The 19567-nt window shown below is 41.1% G+C and overlaps 1 protein-coding gene across 1 annotated transcript in view; it reads left to right on the top strand.

The window, feature by feature from the left end:
• LOC125232592 (protein O-mannosyl-transferase 2) overlaps positions 1-19567 on the top strand; it is a 37205-nt gene that overhangs the window by 9970 nt on the left and 7668 nt on the right. The window contains 5 exon segments of the mRNA XM_048138319.1: positions 1069-1175; positions 1620-1812; positions 2270-2467; positions 4742-4852; positions 13463-13592. Of these exon segments, the coding sequence (XP_047994276.1) occupies positions 1069-1175; positions 1620-1812; positions 2270-2467; positions 4742-4852; positions 13463-13592 (739 nt within the window).

Genomic DNA, 19567 nt, shown 5'->3' with positions numbered 1-19567 from the left:
TATACATATCATTATGAGAAACTACAAAAAGTTGCGAAAATGGCGTCAAGAATCGCCAAAGTTTGTCTAGTTTCAGTACATTCGTCAAAATAGCCGCTAAAATACTGTAAATTGGCGATTTTTAACGCTATTTTCGCAATTTTTGGTAGTTTCTTGTAATAATATGTATCAATAATGTATACTGAACATAATACTGCCGAAAAACATTTTTTATCTAAAAGTTGAAATTTCAGGTTTGTATGAGATTTTCAAAATTTCAAACTTAATGCGGAGGCAGAAGATGTTGATTTAAAAAGCTCAAAATTTGCACAAAGGCTTCATAGACTAAGGGGCATTGATTGATATCTATTAGGTTTGCTAATTCCAGAAAAGTGTTTTTTCGCTCCACCCTACCAAGTAACAGACCCGAAAGCAGCGCGTGTTTTTCGCATAAAAAAATTGGAAAAGGGTATTTTGATGCCTTAAAGATGTCCACCTGTAGTGTGAAATGGTGTGGAAAGGTAACAAGAAGCTCAAATTTAAAAACAGACGGCATTACATTCCACAAATAAGTCATATTTATAATTTATTCAGAGCCGGCATAGGTCAACTTACATTGGCCACTTACGCGTCAGTAGAGGGACAGTCATACTTCTGTCCCTTTTCATCTGGCGCGACTGCCCGCCGTCCTTGAAACGGCCAATCACAGCGCGCTTAACACATTCCCCGCCCGCTCCTCGCACCCCAAACACTGGTGACTCGTATCGCGAACCAAATATACAAGACTGCCACTCTATAGGAGGTTCTCTGTGATTTTTATTAGACTTATATTGACCAGGATATAGACCGTGATTACCTTTTTGATTTTTGTCGAACTCCCGATATTTCGACGCAGTTGCATGCATCATGATCACGGAAAACTGACGAAGGCGATCTATCCTCCTTTGCGCGCGTCGGCTGCGTTCACTTTCAGCGTTACCACTGGTCGCATTCACACTCGATGGTCTGTAATGATGGTCTGTGATGGTCAATCTAAGTCAAATGAGAACAACTGTGAATCATTCAAAACTCATAATGTTTTTGTTACAGAGCCTTACAATGAAGCATCTGATTGGTAGAACTATCACTCTAATCTTGTGGCCTGCTGCTCTCTACGTGTTCTTCTTCTGGATACATCTTACTGTATTGTCTAAAAGGTGAGCTATTACATGTAAGTGTTGATTTAGAAGCCATTCAACTATCAAATAAGTCTAGAGATACAGAGAATCCACCTAGACATTGTTTTTTTCTAGTCTATTAATTCATTCATAATTTTAACGGCATACTTTTCGCAAAATCCGAAATATTCATTCTAAAATAACCTAGAGATTTTTTTTAAATATATCTGCAAAATACTAAAATGTTTTGATGATAAATGAACTAATGATATTATATTAAATATATTCTGACGTAAGACATCAAATTATAAGGCAGTTAAAAAAAACCCTTTCCTATTCCTTACTCTAAATAATTGTGAGTGTGACCATTAAGGCGAGATTTGCTTATATCTCTATATTAATAAACTGACAAAGCGGGTTTATAGCAATCGACAAAGTGGGACGTTTTCCCGTGCACACTCACAATTTGGAAAATGTCAACAGCGGAAACGGCGACGGTTTCTACTCATCCGGTTTCCAAGCGCGCCTCATAGGAAACAGTCTCCACAACGCTAGCGCCCCTCGAGTACTGGCCTATGGGGCTGTAGTGACACTCAAGAACCACCGCACTGGAGGGGGGTACTTACACTCGCACCACCATCTTTATCCGGCGGGCGTCGGCGCTAGGCAGCAACAGGTTAATATATAATCTTTATTCTCATAATGTCAACAGTAGAAACGGTGACGGTTTCTCATCCGGTTTTCAAGCGCGCCTCATAGGAAACAGTCTCCACAACGCTAGCGCTCCCCTCGCATGCTTGCATATGGCGCAGTAGTGATTCCTTTTTTATTTTTTTAATCTTTATTTTATTTGTTGAAGTCACTATTCCCTCACTCATCACCTACTACATTGACTTTGATATAAAACATAGTGTGAGATTTATTAGTCCAAACGGTCTCGAATTGTAAAGGCTAACGTCCACTATATAGGTCGCCGAGTCGAATCTCAATAATTCGCCTTCTGCATTTATTATAAAACTGCGTCCATAGGCGACGCGTGGAATCGAATTCACCGTTCATAATAAATGTATTGAGGACGAGTCCTCATTCGACGTAAGTGGAAGCCAGCCTTGAAAATTTGTTCTCTTCCACAGATAACAACATACACACACAAAGACGAGAACAACCGCTGGATCATCCGTCCGTACGCGTCCTCTCCCTCTGGGACAGTGCTCGTGCGCAGCGGAGATTTAGTGCGTATCACGCATGCGCAGACCATGCGCAACCTGCACTCGCATCGCGAGCGCGCGCCGCTCACGCAAAAGTGTATGCAGGTCACCGGCTACGGGGAGGTATGTTTCGGTGGAACAAAAGAAATGCGATGAACGTATCAAAACATTTGACTAGCGCCAACCAAAGTAACAAACATGTGGGCCATTTTTTTTTTCAAAGTTGTCCACCCCACCATTTTTGTAACATGGGTATTTTTTACGCGTATAATACTCAGAATCGCGAGCTCCTTCAATCCTGATATGAGAAAAAAAATGTCTCATGTTTCCATTTTTAAATTTTTTCGAACCTTCCATTCCGTTGCCGCAATACAAAATGTATGAAAAAATCGTAACAGAATGGGAAAAAAACCTTGGGACACTTTTCTCCTATTAGAATTGAAAGAGCTCACGATTCTGAGTGCAAACCACATAAAAAATTCCAAATAAAAAACCGCCTTCAAAAATAAGCGCGTTACAAAACACGGAGAAACTAAAAAGCCAAAAATAATAAACCTTTCAATTCAGATTTCTTATCGTATTGCAATAAGCTAAACATCCAAATTATAAACAAATCAATTATTTTTGTAGTCGGTACCAGACCTGTTCGTCGCCTTGCTATTGCCTGTTTGCCCCACCCAACCATACACAGGCTGGTACCGACTCCAAAAATAATTGATTTGTTTATAATTTGGATGTTTAGCTTATTGCAATACGATAAGAAATCTGAATTGAAAGGTTTATTATTTTTGGCTTTTTGTTTCTCCGTGTTTTGTAACGCGCTTATTTTTGAAGGCGGTTTTATTTTTTGTTAAAAAGTTTATTTATTTGTTGATTTTTAGTGGTTCCTAGTGATATTATATGTATCAGTCCGAATACATGTACAGTAGTGAAAGAATTATCCTTTAACTCCTAACCATTGAGGAGTTGACCTTCCATCATCAGCTCAGCCACATAAAATTATTACCATCAGACGTAAATACTGGTGTACCTTTGAAAAATAGACTAAAAACATTACATGTGCCTATAACATTTGAAGAGTTCCCTCGATTTCTCCAGGATCCCATCATCAGACCCTGACTTGGTGCCAATGGGACCATCTCGGGGTTATACCGGTTCGATCAAAAAAAAAATTTGAAAATCGGTCCACGATTCTCGGAGATATCGAATAACATACATACAAAAAAAAAAAAAAAAAACATTCAGTCGAATTGAGAACCTCCTCCTTTTTTGAAGTCGGTTAAAAAAAAAGTGGGGTGGACAGCTTTGAAAAAAATGGTCCGTGTAACACTTTGCCTGGTCTGCCCTTGGAAGGCATGTCCATTGTCCAGCAGCTTCAAGAAGTTGCGGTGGATGTGTCACGTTACGCGACTAGATCGCATACGTAACGCACACATCCATGGCAGCCTCGGAATTCGTCACGTACGGATAAGCTGCAAGAAAGTGGCAGATGCTTCAATCTCACTGTCTTAGGCCTGATTTAGACGGCGTGCGAACTCGCATGCGATTTTAGTTACATTGCGGACTGTTGAGGTTACATACAATTTTGCACAGCCATCAAATACCGCAATGTAATAAAACTCGTATGTGACGCGTCACGCGGCCCCGGTAGGCCTAAGAAGCGCTGGTTGGACGTCGTTACAGCGGACATGGAAGAGAACAATCTCACACCTGACGGCCCGTCCACGACATTGGTCTAAGCGCGACAGCGGTTAGCGGCAGCCATACGTGCGAATGAAAAGTCCCATCGCTGTGTCTCGCTCCAATGTATGCCCGCCGCTCACCGCTGTCGCGCTTAGACCAATGTCGTGGCTGAGCCGTAAGGATGCCGATAACCAGGCGAAGTGAAGAAGTCTGAACGGGAAAGCGGACCCTGGTATAGTATGAATTTTCTGAGATGAACTTTTCGCTTTAGCCGTAATCTGTTAAACAAAGGCCTTTGTGTCTATTATTCACTGCGGCTAGCTCCCGTTTAAACGGCACGTGCTATAGTCTCAGTGTAGTTAAAAAGCAACTATCATGATAGTAATAAGGTTCAAATCCATAAAAAGCCCTTTCGGAGGCAACACGTTTTGTCATCTTCAAAAAAGTTACCTGCATACTGCAAACTGTTTAATAAATTTTAACCTTAATTATTGCTATCATGATAGTTGCTTTTTAATTATACTGAGACTTTAGCACGTGCTGTGGAAATGGGAGCTAGCCGCCGTGAATAATAGAAACAAAGGCCTTTGTTTAACAGATTACGGCAAAAGCGAAACGTTCATCTCAGAAAATTCATACTATACTAAGTAGGTCGGGTAAACGATAGCTTGAAGAAAAAGAAAGGCTTTTGTTGATTTATAATTTTTCTTCTAGGACGGCGTTGGTGATGCGAACGATGTGTGGAAAATCGTAATCGCAGGTGGCAGAGATGGCGACGAAATACAAACTGTCAAGAGCAAACTCATGCTAGTACACTATTTGCAAGTGAGTAGATAATTATGATGAGAGTTTTGAATGATTCACGGTTAGTTTAATTTCGGGAGCTCGACAAAAATCAAAAAGGCAATCACGGTCTTTATCCCGGTTAATATAAGTCTAGATAATTATGAGCCAGTACTACGCGACAAAAAAATCTATTTAGAAAATACAAATAAAAATACCGTGAGACATAAACGTTTCATGAGCTTTGTAAGTTTCTGGACGGCAGAAGGTACCTTATACCACACCTCGGATAATGGCGATCAAATATATGAAAGAGGCGCGTTCCTAGCACACAGTCTAAGCTCGTACGTACGCGTACTATGCTTGTATGAGTGAAATGTGACAGGCCGACTGTTCGCGTTTTTGACAGGCGGTAACTGTGAGGTAACCGAGAGGGGGTGGACGGCGCTTTCAGCGGGGAGCGGGAGTGGCCATACTACTATAGTACTCTTTATTATACTGTGCTTACACAGTCAAGGTATAAAAGGTAGAAGCGTACAAAGTTCAAAAAAATATGTATACACGACTAGTACCGTTCCAAAAATATGTTTACAGAACACGTTCAGGTTGTGGATACATATTTTTGGCACTTAGGGCCAGTTGCATCAACCATATTTGATAGACATTAGACACATCATCGTCACGCAGCAGACGTCTATCAAAGAGGATCGAGTATTATAGAGAGTTACTGTCGAAGTAAAACGTGTAATCACAGTGCATAGACTGCCATCTCTTGACACAGGCTTAAAACTTTTGAACCTCAGTTTTGACAATTTGGCCCATATTCTTAGCTTGATATGTGTTAAAATGTCAAATATTAATATTAGCGCCATCTAGCTGAGCGCACCCCAAAGGTGTAATGCCATCTAGGCCACCGTACCTTTTTCTGTATGGTACTGAGGTATGTTTTTTTCTTAGACTTTATCTGTCTATACGGAGTTATATATGTATTTGCGTCTATGAAACTTCCCATACAATAAAAATTTAACGAACGCTTTATCGGTGACAGATGGTTTGATGCAACCGGCCCTTAGTCCGTATATATATTTTTTCCCCTCACTAGCTCGGAAACACGTGTTTTGTCCTTTAATACCAGCGGGTAAAAACGCATTTTATCCACTAGTGGGTAAAGTAATTTGACCTTGAACAAAGTCAAATTAATTGCTTCAAAATTGATAAAAGTAGGTGAATCTAGTAATAAAGATGATTTTCCACCTGTGGAACTACTGGAAGCAGTGATAAACGCATTTTTTGCGTTGTAGTTTCCTCGCTATAGTGAGGGGAAAAGTTTTGTGTTACACTCGGGTGCAAATGTATTTTACTTCTCGTGTGTTAAAAAACTCGCAAGTTCAGGATTCTATTCTCGAACCACTCGCTTCGCTCGTGGTTCAACTATATACTGCTTCTTCCATGACACCTTGGGAGTGGGTTTTAAATTGCAAAAACAATGTCGACTCGGCAGTAGACTGTTTTACATTCCTGATTCTACAATTATTCGATCATTTTGTGCCATGTCATACTAAAACTTTTAAGCAACCACCCACACCCTGGATAACTGATAGTATAAGGGCTTTACGACGTGACAGAGATAAAGCTTGCTCTTTGGCCAAGCAGACAGGTGATAGCGATCATGTTAAAACTTACAAAACATATCGCAATTTAGTTAATGACATCACGCGTTCCGAAAAGCATAATTATTTTACTCAAAAAGTTAATAATTGCTCTAAGAACAGCCGTAAGATGTGGGGGGAAATAAGGAAATCCTTGGGTACTAATACACAGAGCGCTCTGCCGTCCCATTTATGCGATCCTGCTGAAATAAATAAATCTTTTATTGAATCAGTTCCACAAATATGTAAAAATCCAGCACTGGCTCCTGCGTATTGTAATGCAAGGTTCTGTTTTCGGTTTTAAAGAACTATCACCGGATAGGGTAAATAACATTATTAATACAATAAATTCAAACGCCATGGGTACGGATGGCATATCAATGAAAATGATAAAGCTCACCCTGCCATATTCTCTGCAAGCAATAACGCACATAATAAACATATCTCTTAAAACAGGATATTTCCCACTGTCATGGCGTACAGCCTTAATCAAGCCCATACCCAAAAAAGAACCTGTAGAAACATTAAAAGACCTAAGACCAATTGGATTACTTCCGGCTTTATCTAAGATATTAGAAAAAGCGGTCTGTCAGCAACTGACATCGTACTTAGAAATTAATAATATTATACCACAAGGCCAGTCGGGTTTTAGAAAAGGCCATAGTACTACCACAGCTCTCTTACACATTGTTGATGAGATATTAACGGCGTCCGACGAAAATAAAGCATCATTTTTAGTTTTGCTTGACTACAGCCGTGCTTTTGATTGCCTAGATCCAGACATCCTTTTGGCTAAATTAAAATATTTCGGTTGTGACGAAACAGTTTGTTCATGGTTTAGTTATTACTTTCAAGATAGGAAGCAACTCGTAGAGTGTACAAATGACTTGGGAATAACAAACCGATCCGAACCGTTGGCAGTGTCAAAAGGCGTAGTTCAAGGCTCAATGTTAGGTCCAATATTATATTCAATTTATACCGCTGATTTACTACAAACCACTGAATTCGGACTTGCACATATGTATGCGGACGACACACAGATCATCATGTGCGCAAGTCCTAATAACACAGAAATAGATAATGCTGTAAAAAAGCTTAATCATGACCTAGAGTCAATTCGCGTCTGGTCAGAAAATCATGGCCTTAAGCTGAACGCGCAAAAATGTACATACGTTGTACTAGGCACAAAAAATCAAATTAATACAGTACATCGCAATAAACCTTCGGTTACGATTAATGGGGAATTATTAGAGGAATCACTTATTGTACGGAACCTAGGACTTTATTTTGATGGAAACTTAAAATTTGAAGAACATGTTGTGACATAGCTATGTCACCAGCGCGCCATGTCATCACAGCGGCGCGCCCCGCGCGGAATCGAGCCCACCGGCAGCGCACGGCGCAGTGGAGGGGATCGCCGGCCGACCATATTTAAGTGCGCGCAGCCAGTGCAGCGGCCCTTTCCGTCCCCGTCGCTTCACGGCGACGCTCCCATCCACTTATCCTCCAACAACCAAGGCCGGGGTGACCATTACGCGCCTAGGCCGGGTTGATATCCGATCACCAGCGAATTCCCAAACCAGGGCCGGGGTGACCATTACGCGCCTAGGCCGGGTTACCTATATATCCTATCTCTCCCGTGATCAGGGCCGGGGTGGCCATTACGCGCCTAGGCCGGGTTACGACTCCTACCCTCTGAAACCCTCCTACCTTATTTTATCTCCCCCGTGATCAGGGCCGGGGTGACCATTACGCGCCTAGGCCGGGTTACGGTTCCTACCTCCTGACCCTCGATAGGTCCCTGTAGTTGTAGGCCCTTCCGGCGCACCCTAGATTGATTCCGTTTAACCCCGGCCGGCCGGGGAAGGTTAGATATCGCATAGGATAAGCCGCGTTACCGCGATAGTATTAAGTTTATTGTGTGTGTGTGAATAAACGGCATAAAAGCCCGATTAGTTAAGTGAAACCGGTGTTTCTCTCTATTCGCCTTGCACCCCCTTTCTCCCACATCTGAGACTAGCTCGGTAAAACCTCCCAGGCCCATCAGGCACGGAGGATATGTGAGTCCTGCACAGGCAGAACATCACATTTGGCGCCCAACCGAAAAACTCACAATTTAGGAGTCTTAGGAGACTCGGGAGAAAGGTCAGTCATTGAAAATAGCTCATTTAGGTCTCGCGACGCAGCCCGCCCGCCCGCATAAAAGTAAAATACCGCCGCGATCCGGTCACCAATAATACCGTCAAATACAAAATCCATACCGCGACAAACTAAATCCCAACACGTCACGACAGGAGAACACCACAGGAAACCGTTTACGAAATAAAGTACATAGATGTCGGCATCCTGGATCTACAACTTAAAGAAACCAGAGCTAATACAAGAAGCCGAGAATAGGAATATCTCAACGACTGACCTCACAGTCGAGCAGATACGAAAACTGCTAGTAGAATCCATAAAGACCTCAGACGAGTTCAAAACACCAGAAAAAGGAAAACCCTTAAAGATGACAGAGGACGAAGGAAAAATGAATGCGAACAAGTTGACCAAACTAATCCGGGAGTGGAACCTGTCGTTCAAAGGATACGACGACGCCGAGGAATTCGTAGAAAGACTGGAGGAGTTTATGACAGCGAGCAGTATAGACAAGGAGGAAATACTACCCGCGCTCCCGCGTATAATGCAAGGGAAAGCATTAGCGTGGTATAGAAACCACACCGATTCATTCCAGAGCTGGGACCAGTTCCTAAAACTCTTCAAACTGTACTACTACCCTAGTAATTACGAGGAGAACCTAATAGTCAAGATAGCAGCAAGAAAACAAGAGTTCGGAGAAAGTTTCATCGATCACTTGACTGACCTGCAGACATTAATGCGAAGATACGGGAAACTCACCGAGAAAGAAAGACTACATAGGATACATGAAAACATGGAAAAAAATTACAAGCTCTACATAAAGAAAAATGACTTCGAGAACCTCACCGATCTGGTAAAACTAGCAGCAGATTATGAGGACATACACACACCGAGGTACAGTCAACTCCGGTACCGGAACGCCAATACTGAGCGCGATAACCACGAAGGGATGAAGATACACCCAAAATACGACCCAAAGACATGCTGCTGGTCGTGTGGAAAACCGGGCCACGACACTAGAGAGTGTCGGGCAAAGAAACGCATGTTTTGCAGTAGCTGCGGCACATTGGGGGTACTCAGCACGAATTGCTGTAAAAAGAAGAGCGAGTGGGGAAAACCACAGCCAATAGGAGCCGCCGTCGACGAGGACAACGGCGACAATAGGCAGTTCATCGACATGTCCATAAACGGAATAACGTACAGTTGCCTAATAGATACAGGATCAACTCACACGTACATAAATGAAACGGTGTATAAAGCGTGCAAAGAAAAGAAAAGCCAAGAGCAAGAAACAAAACGAAGGATCATCCTCGCAAACGGCACGAGAGCTCAAGTACGGACAAGCATACGAGTAGAAATAGAGATAAAAAAGACAAGGCTCCAACACTGGGTGCGTGTGATGCCCATGGCATCAGCCATAATCATAGGGATGGATTTGCTAACAAGATTAGGTGTGAAAATCACGTGGCCTAGTACACAGGATGAAACAAACAGCCACCATGATGAAGCACAAGGATCAACACCATGCCAGGCAACGGCACATCCAGAAACAGAGACTCCAAAGCCGCGAACAGTAACAGAACTAGTAATTGACCCACAACAACAAAAGTTAACGGAACCGGAAAAAGCAGAATTGGAAGAAATACTAAAAACCGAATTCAGGAAATGCGACGCCAGCCTGAAGGGAAATACATGCGTCCAACATAAGATAAGGATGAAGCATAACGAGACCGTCAAGCAGGAATATTACCCCAGGAACCCCAGGCAACAACAGTACCAATTCGACATAAGATATAGAAACGAAAAGCAGAACCAGGTAGCGGACGAATCATCATGGAGCCCAGTATACGCCAGCCAGCCAGCGCTGCTGCACAGCGGAACAGCCAGTCAAGGCTGGTACGGAAGAAAATTACTACAAACACAAAATTATCCAGATACAACACAAGAATACCGCGTCGAAGGGGGAAAACTATACAGAAAAATAATCAACCGAAAAAACAACACACATACGGATCCAGACACGGAATGGAAATTATGTGTACCGGAGGCCAGGAGGTCACAGATAATGGGGCAATACCATGACACGCCGAGTGCCGGACACCTAGGCATAGCTAAAACCACTAGAAAAGTTATGCAACGATATTACTGGCCCGGAATGCAACGTGAAATATACAAATACGTAAAAAAATGCAACGCCTGCCAGAAACGTAAAGCAATACAACAAAACACTCGAAACCTTGATAGCAATAGGTATATGACAAAACTACAACGGGATAAAGTTAGTCGTAAATACCTATCGGAATTCAACTTCGCCCTAAACACGCCAATTCATGAGTCGACCAAATACACTCCAGCATTGGCCAAGATACCTACGAAAATTAAAGCTAAACGCAAATATACATCCCATTTCATAGGTACCAACAACCAACCGGCGGCAATATTATCATAACCAGCGACAAGCTAAAACGGACCGTAACGAGTTACAAATAAGACGCAACTTACGAAAAGGTTCAAAATACCTAAAACAGAAACCGAAGCGTCTCCAGGACAGTGCAACACATGGAGAATTTACACCACCGATGCAACCAGCAAATAACACAAAACCTCGAAATCATATTTTTACAGTTAGGTCAAGGAAAATATTTGGATATTTACCTAAATAAAAGTTATCACAGTAAACAAATAACTAAAGTTTAGAAACAAATCGATATCGCATCACGAGTGGTTCAACCGAAATGTACCTATCCTTATTTAAAAAGTAAATAGTTTGTCTATTCTCAATTATAAGTATACCCACAACTAAATACCAAGTAAAGGTATACATGCGTCGCTTACTAGTAAAGCAAATATTAGAAGTAATACCTAATTTTCAGAAACATAACTTACCTACATAGTTACCTCCATATCAACATATAAATGGGACCAATAGGGCCCCACATATTTCAAATCTAGATTAACGGTGATTTTTCCCCAGGTAAAAATCTCCAGACGAAGAGGGGGTATGTGACATAGCTATGTCACCAGCGCGCCATGTCATCACAGCGGCGCGCCCCGCGCGGAATCGAGCCCACCGGCAGCGCACGGCGCAGTGGAGGGGATCGCCGGCCGACCATATTTAAGTGCGCGCAGCCAGTGCAGCGGCCCTTTCCGTCCCCGTCGCTTCACGGCGACGCTCCCATCCACTTATCCTCCAACAACCAAGGCCGGGGTGACCATTACGCGCCTAGGCCGGGTTGATATCCGATCACCAGCGAATTCCCAAACCAGGGCCGGGGTGACCATTACGCGCCTAGGCCGGGTTACCTATATATCCTATCTCTCCCGTGATCAGGGCCGGGGTGGCCATTACGCGCCTAGGCCGGGTTACGACTCCTACCCTCTGAAACCCTCCTACCTTATTTTATCTCCCCCGTGATCAGGGCCGGGGTGACCATTACGCGCCTAGGCCGGGTTACGGTTCCTACCTCCTGACCCTCGATAGGTCCCTGTAGTTGTAGGCCCTTCCGGCGCACCCTAGATTGATTCCGTTTAACCCCGGCCGGCCGGGGAAGGTTAGATATCGCATAGGATAAGCCGCGTTACCGCGATAGTATTAAGTTTATTGTGTGTGTGTGAATAAACGGCATAAAAGCCCGATTAGTTAAGTGAAACCGGTGTTTCTCTCTATTCGCCTTGCACCCCCTTTCTCCCACATCTGAGACTAGCTCGGTAAAACCTCCCAGGCCCATCAGGCACGGAGGATATGTGAGTCCTGCACAGGCAGAACATCACAATGTTAAAAAGAAAACCTCAAAATGCTACGGAGCGCTAAAAACACTCTACAAAATTCGACCTTATCTAAAAACAGCTGTTAGAGTAAAATTGATGGATTCTTTAGTTCTTTCTAACCTAGATTACTGTGATCTTGTATACGGTCCATGTCTCTATAAAAAAACCGAAATAAAAATACAGCAGGCGCAAAACTCTTGTTTGCGCTATTGTTATAATATTGACAAAAGGTCGCATATAACTCCTTACTTAAATACATATAATATACTCAACATGATCAACCGACGCAAACTTAAACTTGCAACACTAATGTTTAATATTAAGTACAGTGGCCAGCCAAAATATTTATACGACAAATTGTTATGGCGATCAAATGAGAGCAGAACCGGTTCGATAAGCGTTCCACGCATTCACCGATTGATTTTAGTTAAGGGCAGTTTTCGTTTTGCAGCATCTAAGTGCTGGAATGATCTACCTCCTCCTATAAAGAAAACCAAATCCCAGTTTTTGTTTAAAAAAATGTGTAAAAGCTGGCTTCTATCACAACAGAAGGCATCGTGTAACTAGTCGCCAGTTAAGTTAGCAGGTGCACGATGAATTTTGTCAGATAAATAAGTAGTTTTGTCAACCTTTACTTAGTGCTAATTTATTCTGTTTTGCTCTTTAAACCTTTTATTCAAATTCAAAATATTAAAAAAATAATCTCTGTATCCCTTTCGCCCTGTAATTATTAAGTACTTCCATCGCCTTGGCAGCGATCTATTCGCCGGGTTAGCTAGTAAGCTAGTTATTTAGTTAAGTATTAGATTTAAGTTTATTGGTTGGGGACTGAAAATCAGCGGTCTCGCTGAGTCTCATCCATTTTACTGCACACACATCTGTAATTTTACTTACTAAGTTTTTATAAGTCCTTACATGTCCATTTTGTGCTGTGTTGGTAAATAAATATCTTTTTATTTTTATTTTTTTTTATTATTTTTATATAATCCTTTCACTTGCTCGTTTTTCAATTCCACACTCGGGGTTAAAATACAACTTTGCCCCCTTGTATAACAAATAACTATTATACCTTGACTGTGCATGACATGTTTGTTTGCAGGCGTGTGCTCTAACAACAACCGGTAAGCAGCTACCAAAATGGGGCTACGAGCAGCAAGAAGTTGCCTGCAACCCTAACTTGAGAGACAAGAACGCACTGTGGAACGTGGAGGACAACGTATTTGATGACCGTAAGTGCGTTTTCAAATTACCCGATCCGATATCGGATGTAGGACCGATATCCCATACGTTACAGGCGCCATCTTGGAATTTTATCCATTGAAATCCTTCTATAGATAATGTGAAAACGAAATAAGACTTAACTTGATTCATCAAATAAAAAATATGCAATTCATAAATATGCAATACTTGTTTTCAATAAAAATTATGTTTATGTTTATCATTGGCCACGACATCTTAGCAGATTATTGTGGCAGTGATTTTATTGTGTGGTGCCGGTACATCGTCTTTGGTTAACTTGATTACAGCCATAATAAACTAACCACAAAATTAAAATTTTGAAAAACCCCCGACCGCGACATAGTAGGCTGATTTTCATGAAACATGGCTAAGAACACTCCCGATTAACTCCGCTTTCAGACAAAAAAAAGTAAATCTAAATCGGTTCATCCATTCGGGAGCTAGGATGCCACAGACAGACAGACAAACAGACAGACAGAGAGCCACACACACACACAGACAGACACGTTTTTGCGTCGGGGGTTAACAAATAAATAGCCGGGTCCACGCTGCCTTTGCCTCGCCCGAGCAAAGTTCGGCAAAATGGCGGCCCTCGGCAGCTGTTCAAATTAATTCTTAGACGGCGTATGGCCAGTGTAGATGGCTATTAGATAGTTCCAAGTACTGATGTGCCGACGGAAAGTTTCCAAATTTCTGAAATTTTCACATAGGAAAACTTCGGAATCTTTCCATTCTTTGTATGGACAATTGTATGGATGGAAACTATCCATTTCATAAATTTAAATTCCCTTTATTTTTCGTGAAACTTTCGTGAATTTTTCATGAAATTTATTTATTTTATTTTATTTAATCTTTATTGTACACAAAGAAAGAAAAACTTATAGTACAAAAGGCGGACTTAATGCCAGACAGCATTCTCTACCAGTCAACCTTTAGGCAAAGCAGAGATATTGTGGGCGGTGATATTACTAAAATTTAAGATTTTTTTGGAAAGTTTCCACAACTTGCACATCACTAGTTCCAAGTTACCTTTATCTTTATTCATTCTCACCCTTGAATTTTTTTTTATTATAATAAATGGGCTTACTCATAGCCATAGACTAGACAAAGCGAAGATGTGGCCTATGATGGTGCGAGCTCGCCCGGAACGCCGCGAAAAGTAGTCTGGCTCTGTCGCGCTAATACGCAAGAGCGATAGAGATAGATATCTACGAGCGTTTCGTTTCGTGAGCGTTTGTGCATTCGGCTACGCACGCTGTTCTCCCTTAATTTGAAGTACTATTGCTGTTTTGAAAAACACAAAGAAAACATTAGACGTTACACTTTTTTTTTTTAATTTTGCTACAATCTGTATCTCTCCTCTTCCTACCACGCCGGTGGTAAATATATGATAACCAATCCGCGCAATTTTTTGCGCTCTTTTATTTATAACTACCATGGGGTTACCATGACGTGCTAAAGCCGTTCAGTTTAGGTTGAGAGAGAGGGACGGAGCTATGTAACTGCTATAGCTGTGTCCCTTTCTCTCAACCTAAACTGAACGTCTTTAGTACGTCATGGTAACCCCCCTGTTGTGTGTGTGTGTGGATTGAGTGAGCACCTTCCGAAAATAAAAAAAAATATGCTGATCATTTAGTAAAAGTTCTAAAACAATTGTAAAACGAATCTCTGAATTTGTAAAAAGATAAATCAAAAGATACAGCCATTAACATGTGCTCACTCAGTTCTCACAAACTACCAACGAAAACAGTGAATATATTCATTTAACATATAATATTTATATACTAACATTTAGTAAAAAATAGGCCAACCTACCTCTATAAATATTAGATCACCTAGTGACGTATTAAATTTTTTACAAATAGTTTCTTATGCTCACTCAATCCACACACTTTTGAAAAGCCGAATTTTGATGAAAAACATAAGATTTAGACCGCTATTATATGTGTATAGTTTAGTAAAAGTGAAATGGCAATTTGTAAAATACAAAACGAACCACTAACGTGTCAGGTTTTTTTATAATAAATTTTTGTAAGTGCTCACTCAGTCCACACGTTTTGAGAAAGTTAAAAATGTAAATATCTTACGATTTGTAGCACCTAAGACACTCGAAAGTACTTCAACATTTAGTAAAAATTTTTACTAAATATCCACCATCTAATATTTTATATTCGTTGTCTGGTTTTAAAGATATTCAGACATAACTTTTCTCATACAAATGTATCAAGTAGGGTGACCACACTATGTCGGCTCCTGATTTTCCCCACCTTCCCATTGTCATATTGAGATTGGGGAGTTTCGTTCGTTCAATTTTGATAATATTAAACTAATACCATATTAATTCTCCATCTGCAAACTGTTTTTAGGTTATGTTCTTGGCCTAGTGATGATGTGTATTGTGTAATTTTTATCGACGTCAGGATAATAACCATATCGACATGCATGCATTAAAAACCGGCCAAGTGCGAGTCGGACTCGCCCACCGAGGGTTCCGTACCTACAAAACTATTAGGTACTTTTACGTTACTCACATAAGTCTAAAGACTGGGCTAGGCTAGAAGTATAGGTTCTCTAATGAGCATAATTGTGTTTAGCGCCACCTCTCGACGAATTCGCGAACTAATTAGCACAGCTTGCGTGAGGTCTTTTATAATGTTAACCAAATTCAACATTTTTTATTTTATTTTAAAGTAGGTGTTTTATGTAAAATTTCGTAGCTATAAATTTTAACACCTTTATTCATAAACGTACACTAAAGTTATCCAGCCGATAAAGTTCGTTTATCCCTTTCTATCACACCAATACGTCGGAAAGGGACAACCGAACTTTATCGGCTTGATAACTTAGTGTACGTTTATGAATAACGGGGTGAGTATTACCGTACTGTAAAAATGTAATGTATAGTTGTATACGGATTAATGAATTTAATATAGATAGGTAATTATTGATATGTGGCAAAACGAAGGAAATTGTTTACACCTTCGCAATAAGTATCTAATGATATTTTTTTAATTTACCATGTTACTTCACGTACCTGTAGTTAGGTACTTATTTTAAAAACTCTGAAAATGTCTATTGAGTTTCTGTCGCAGACCACCATGTGGCTTCTGCATATTCTGCGCTGTGATAGAGTTGCCATAGTAGGTATGTATACCTATCTTGTATAATAGGCAATAAGAGGCAAAAAACATATTGTGCTAAAATATTTAAAATACCTACAGTCATTTCCGAAACGTGTGAATTCATGTCAATACTTTCTTTTATCAGTATTACACGGAGTAGGTAAACGTTTCGTGGCAGCGGCAGCGCACACTGCAGAGAGCGCACGTGGACACCGGCGCGGCGCCACAGAATATATAATAGCACAAGTAAAGAAGGCCCACTGCTTTGATGTTTCCGAAATGCCGCCTTTTTAAATACCTACAACATTCTTACAAAGAAACGAGCCGCACGTGCGCGGCGTCCGGTGATAGGGTTACCAATGGATCCAAATTCCAAACGAATTAATACTCACATTAAATGTTATATTATTATATTCAAGTCTTGAGTACTTTCTAGGTATACACGCTGTATTTATATATTTTTGTTCAAGGTTCCAACATCACAAGCCTTATTGAACTTTTCCGTGAGACTTAATCAGTAGTAGATCTGTATAAGAATATCTTTTGGTATTTATTTTATTCAATATGTCTTTTTAATTAAGTATTATTAGCCATTCCACCCGCGGACATCGCTTAAAAAACCTCGAGACGTAAAGTAACAATAGAAAGTGCGAACGTGCATTCCGTGAGAATGTGCGCCACCCTTGAGTAAGCCGCGAACTCGCGGCCACAGCTCGCGGCCGCCAGGATATACTTGTAGCGCGGCGATAGGATAGCGGAGTGAGCCGCACCTGGCGGCGCCAGCGGACGCGTCTGTGTGCGTGAGCTAGGTATGCATACAACTACAACTGCTGTAGGCACCGCCCCCCCCCCCCCTCAGCGCGTCCTCTGCGGCGCGGCGATAATCACCTAGCCCTAAGGCCCTGGTTTCTCTGGCCCGTCACACGCGCCCGGCGGCGTTTGGAATGTTTGGATGTGAGCCGCATGTGCCGCTGTACCACACGCTGTCGGTCGCGGGTGCGTGGGTTTTCTGACCCTTGGTCACCCATCGTCGGCGACGGAACTCAGAAGCTCTGGTAGACTGATTTTTGAACTGTTGTGTTGAGCTCTGATCAAAATGAATGCAAAAATACTTACATTGTAATTCTTAGAGGAAGAAGATTATACGCGACTTAATCCGTTTCCATATAAATATTGATATTACAGAAAAAAAGAGACAGTCAAACGATATTTTTGTATGAAACCGGCAAAAAGAAAGTGAAATTTTTAACTTGGTACTCAAACACTTTCATTGTAGTAAAGAAAAATTTACATCATATATTCGATTAAGTATATCGAAAACAGTTCACAGAAGTACAATTCATCCATTGAATTACTATGTACTAACATACTAGAAATTACACCCCAAACAAAGTCTGTGCTCCGGCCGGCAGCGCGCGGCGCATGCGTGGGGAGGTACCGTGTCATAGAGTAAGACTTGACCAATGACCACCTAGACGCGACACTCTTAGTGTAGACCTTTTTTTTATACTTTTTGTAAAATACTAACCCCCTTATTCATAAACGCACACTAAAGTTATCAAGCCGATAAAGTTCGTTTGTCCCTTTTCGGCGTATTGGTGTGATAGAAAGGGACAAACGAACTTTATCGGCTTGATAACTTTAGTGAACGTTTATGAATAAGGGGGTAAGTAGTTTAATTTTAGCACTATCATACATTGTGCTATGTTTAAGTTCTACTAAGTGAAACAAAAATACATTATTGATTTTTTCATATACCTACTTTAATTGCCCTTGAAGAAAATCATAGGTTATTATTGTATGAAAATATCGATTACAACTCGTGTTAGAACTGTGTAGTATTCATAAGTATAACGTGAAATAAATTTAACATTTCTCTTTTATATATTACAAACAGAATATAATCACAATTACTATACTTCATTACCTACATGTCAAGTCTGTGCGATTATGATGCGATTAATCTATGATTTCGTTCAACAAAATGGCAGCGATAGCTTCGCGTTTGAGGAGCGCGTCCCTTCATTGAAATAATTACTTAAATAAAGATCGATTAACATAGCGTGTATACTAACGGATGAAATGTGACACGTCAGTTTTATTCGATTTTCTCGTATGGCTTAAACAGCATCTTGTTGCGCAGGAAGGCAATTTTACATTTTATTTGTGTGCAGGCAGAAACATAAGCATAAACGTTTTGCTCGCAGTGTCCTCTCTAGTATTACCTCAATGAGTTCATCATTATCTTTAGTGAAGTCAGTCATTTTCCATATCAAGACGCCACCCGCCGTCCGTTGCTATTGTACAAAACGAATACAGACCGTCGCGTGCGGCGTGTGACCTTCGCCCGTCGAACCACCCGCCACCGGCGACGTTTCAAAGAAACCACCCTCAAACATTTCCGAACAAAACATTCGAACGTCGTCAGTCGCGGACCCGCGTAAAAAACCACAACACGTTCTATGAACATTGGTCAAGTGCGAGTCGGTTTTCGACTTTTCCATACAAAGAACTCATGAGCGCCTGAACGACTGTGATGGAAAAGTTAACTTTTCGCACTTTCAAGACTTTACGTATATATCTCGGAAACGATAAGAGATAGAGCAAAATGGACTTCAGATTTGGGCTGTCGTTGCCACAAATTCTATGTTTTCGTCAACAGAGACCTTTTTTGGACCGATTTGAACAAAATTTTGCTCAGTCCACTTACAAACGGTCTTAAGCGCCTCCTTTTTAGTAGGAACTTAAGTCATTTTGGCAAATGAAAAAAAAATTGAACAATTTCTAAAAAGAAAAAGACAGAAATGAATTTCTTTCTACCTGTCCATCACGCTTACAAAATT

The sequence above is a fragment of the Leguminivora glycinivorella genome, chromosome 13 (genome assembly GCF_023078275.1).
Source record: "Leguminivora glycinivorella isolate SPB_JAAS2020 chromosome 13, LegGlyc_1.1, whole genome shotgun sequence".
NCBI lineage: Eukaryota > Metazoa > Arthropoda > Insecta > Lepidoptera > Tortricidae > Leguminivora > Leguminivora glycinivorella.
Note: the sequence above shows the minus strand (reverse complement) of the source record. Positions and strands in the feature narration are given on the sequence as shown.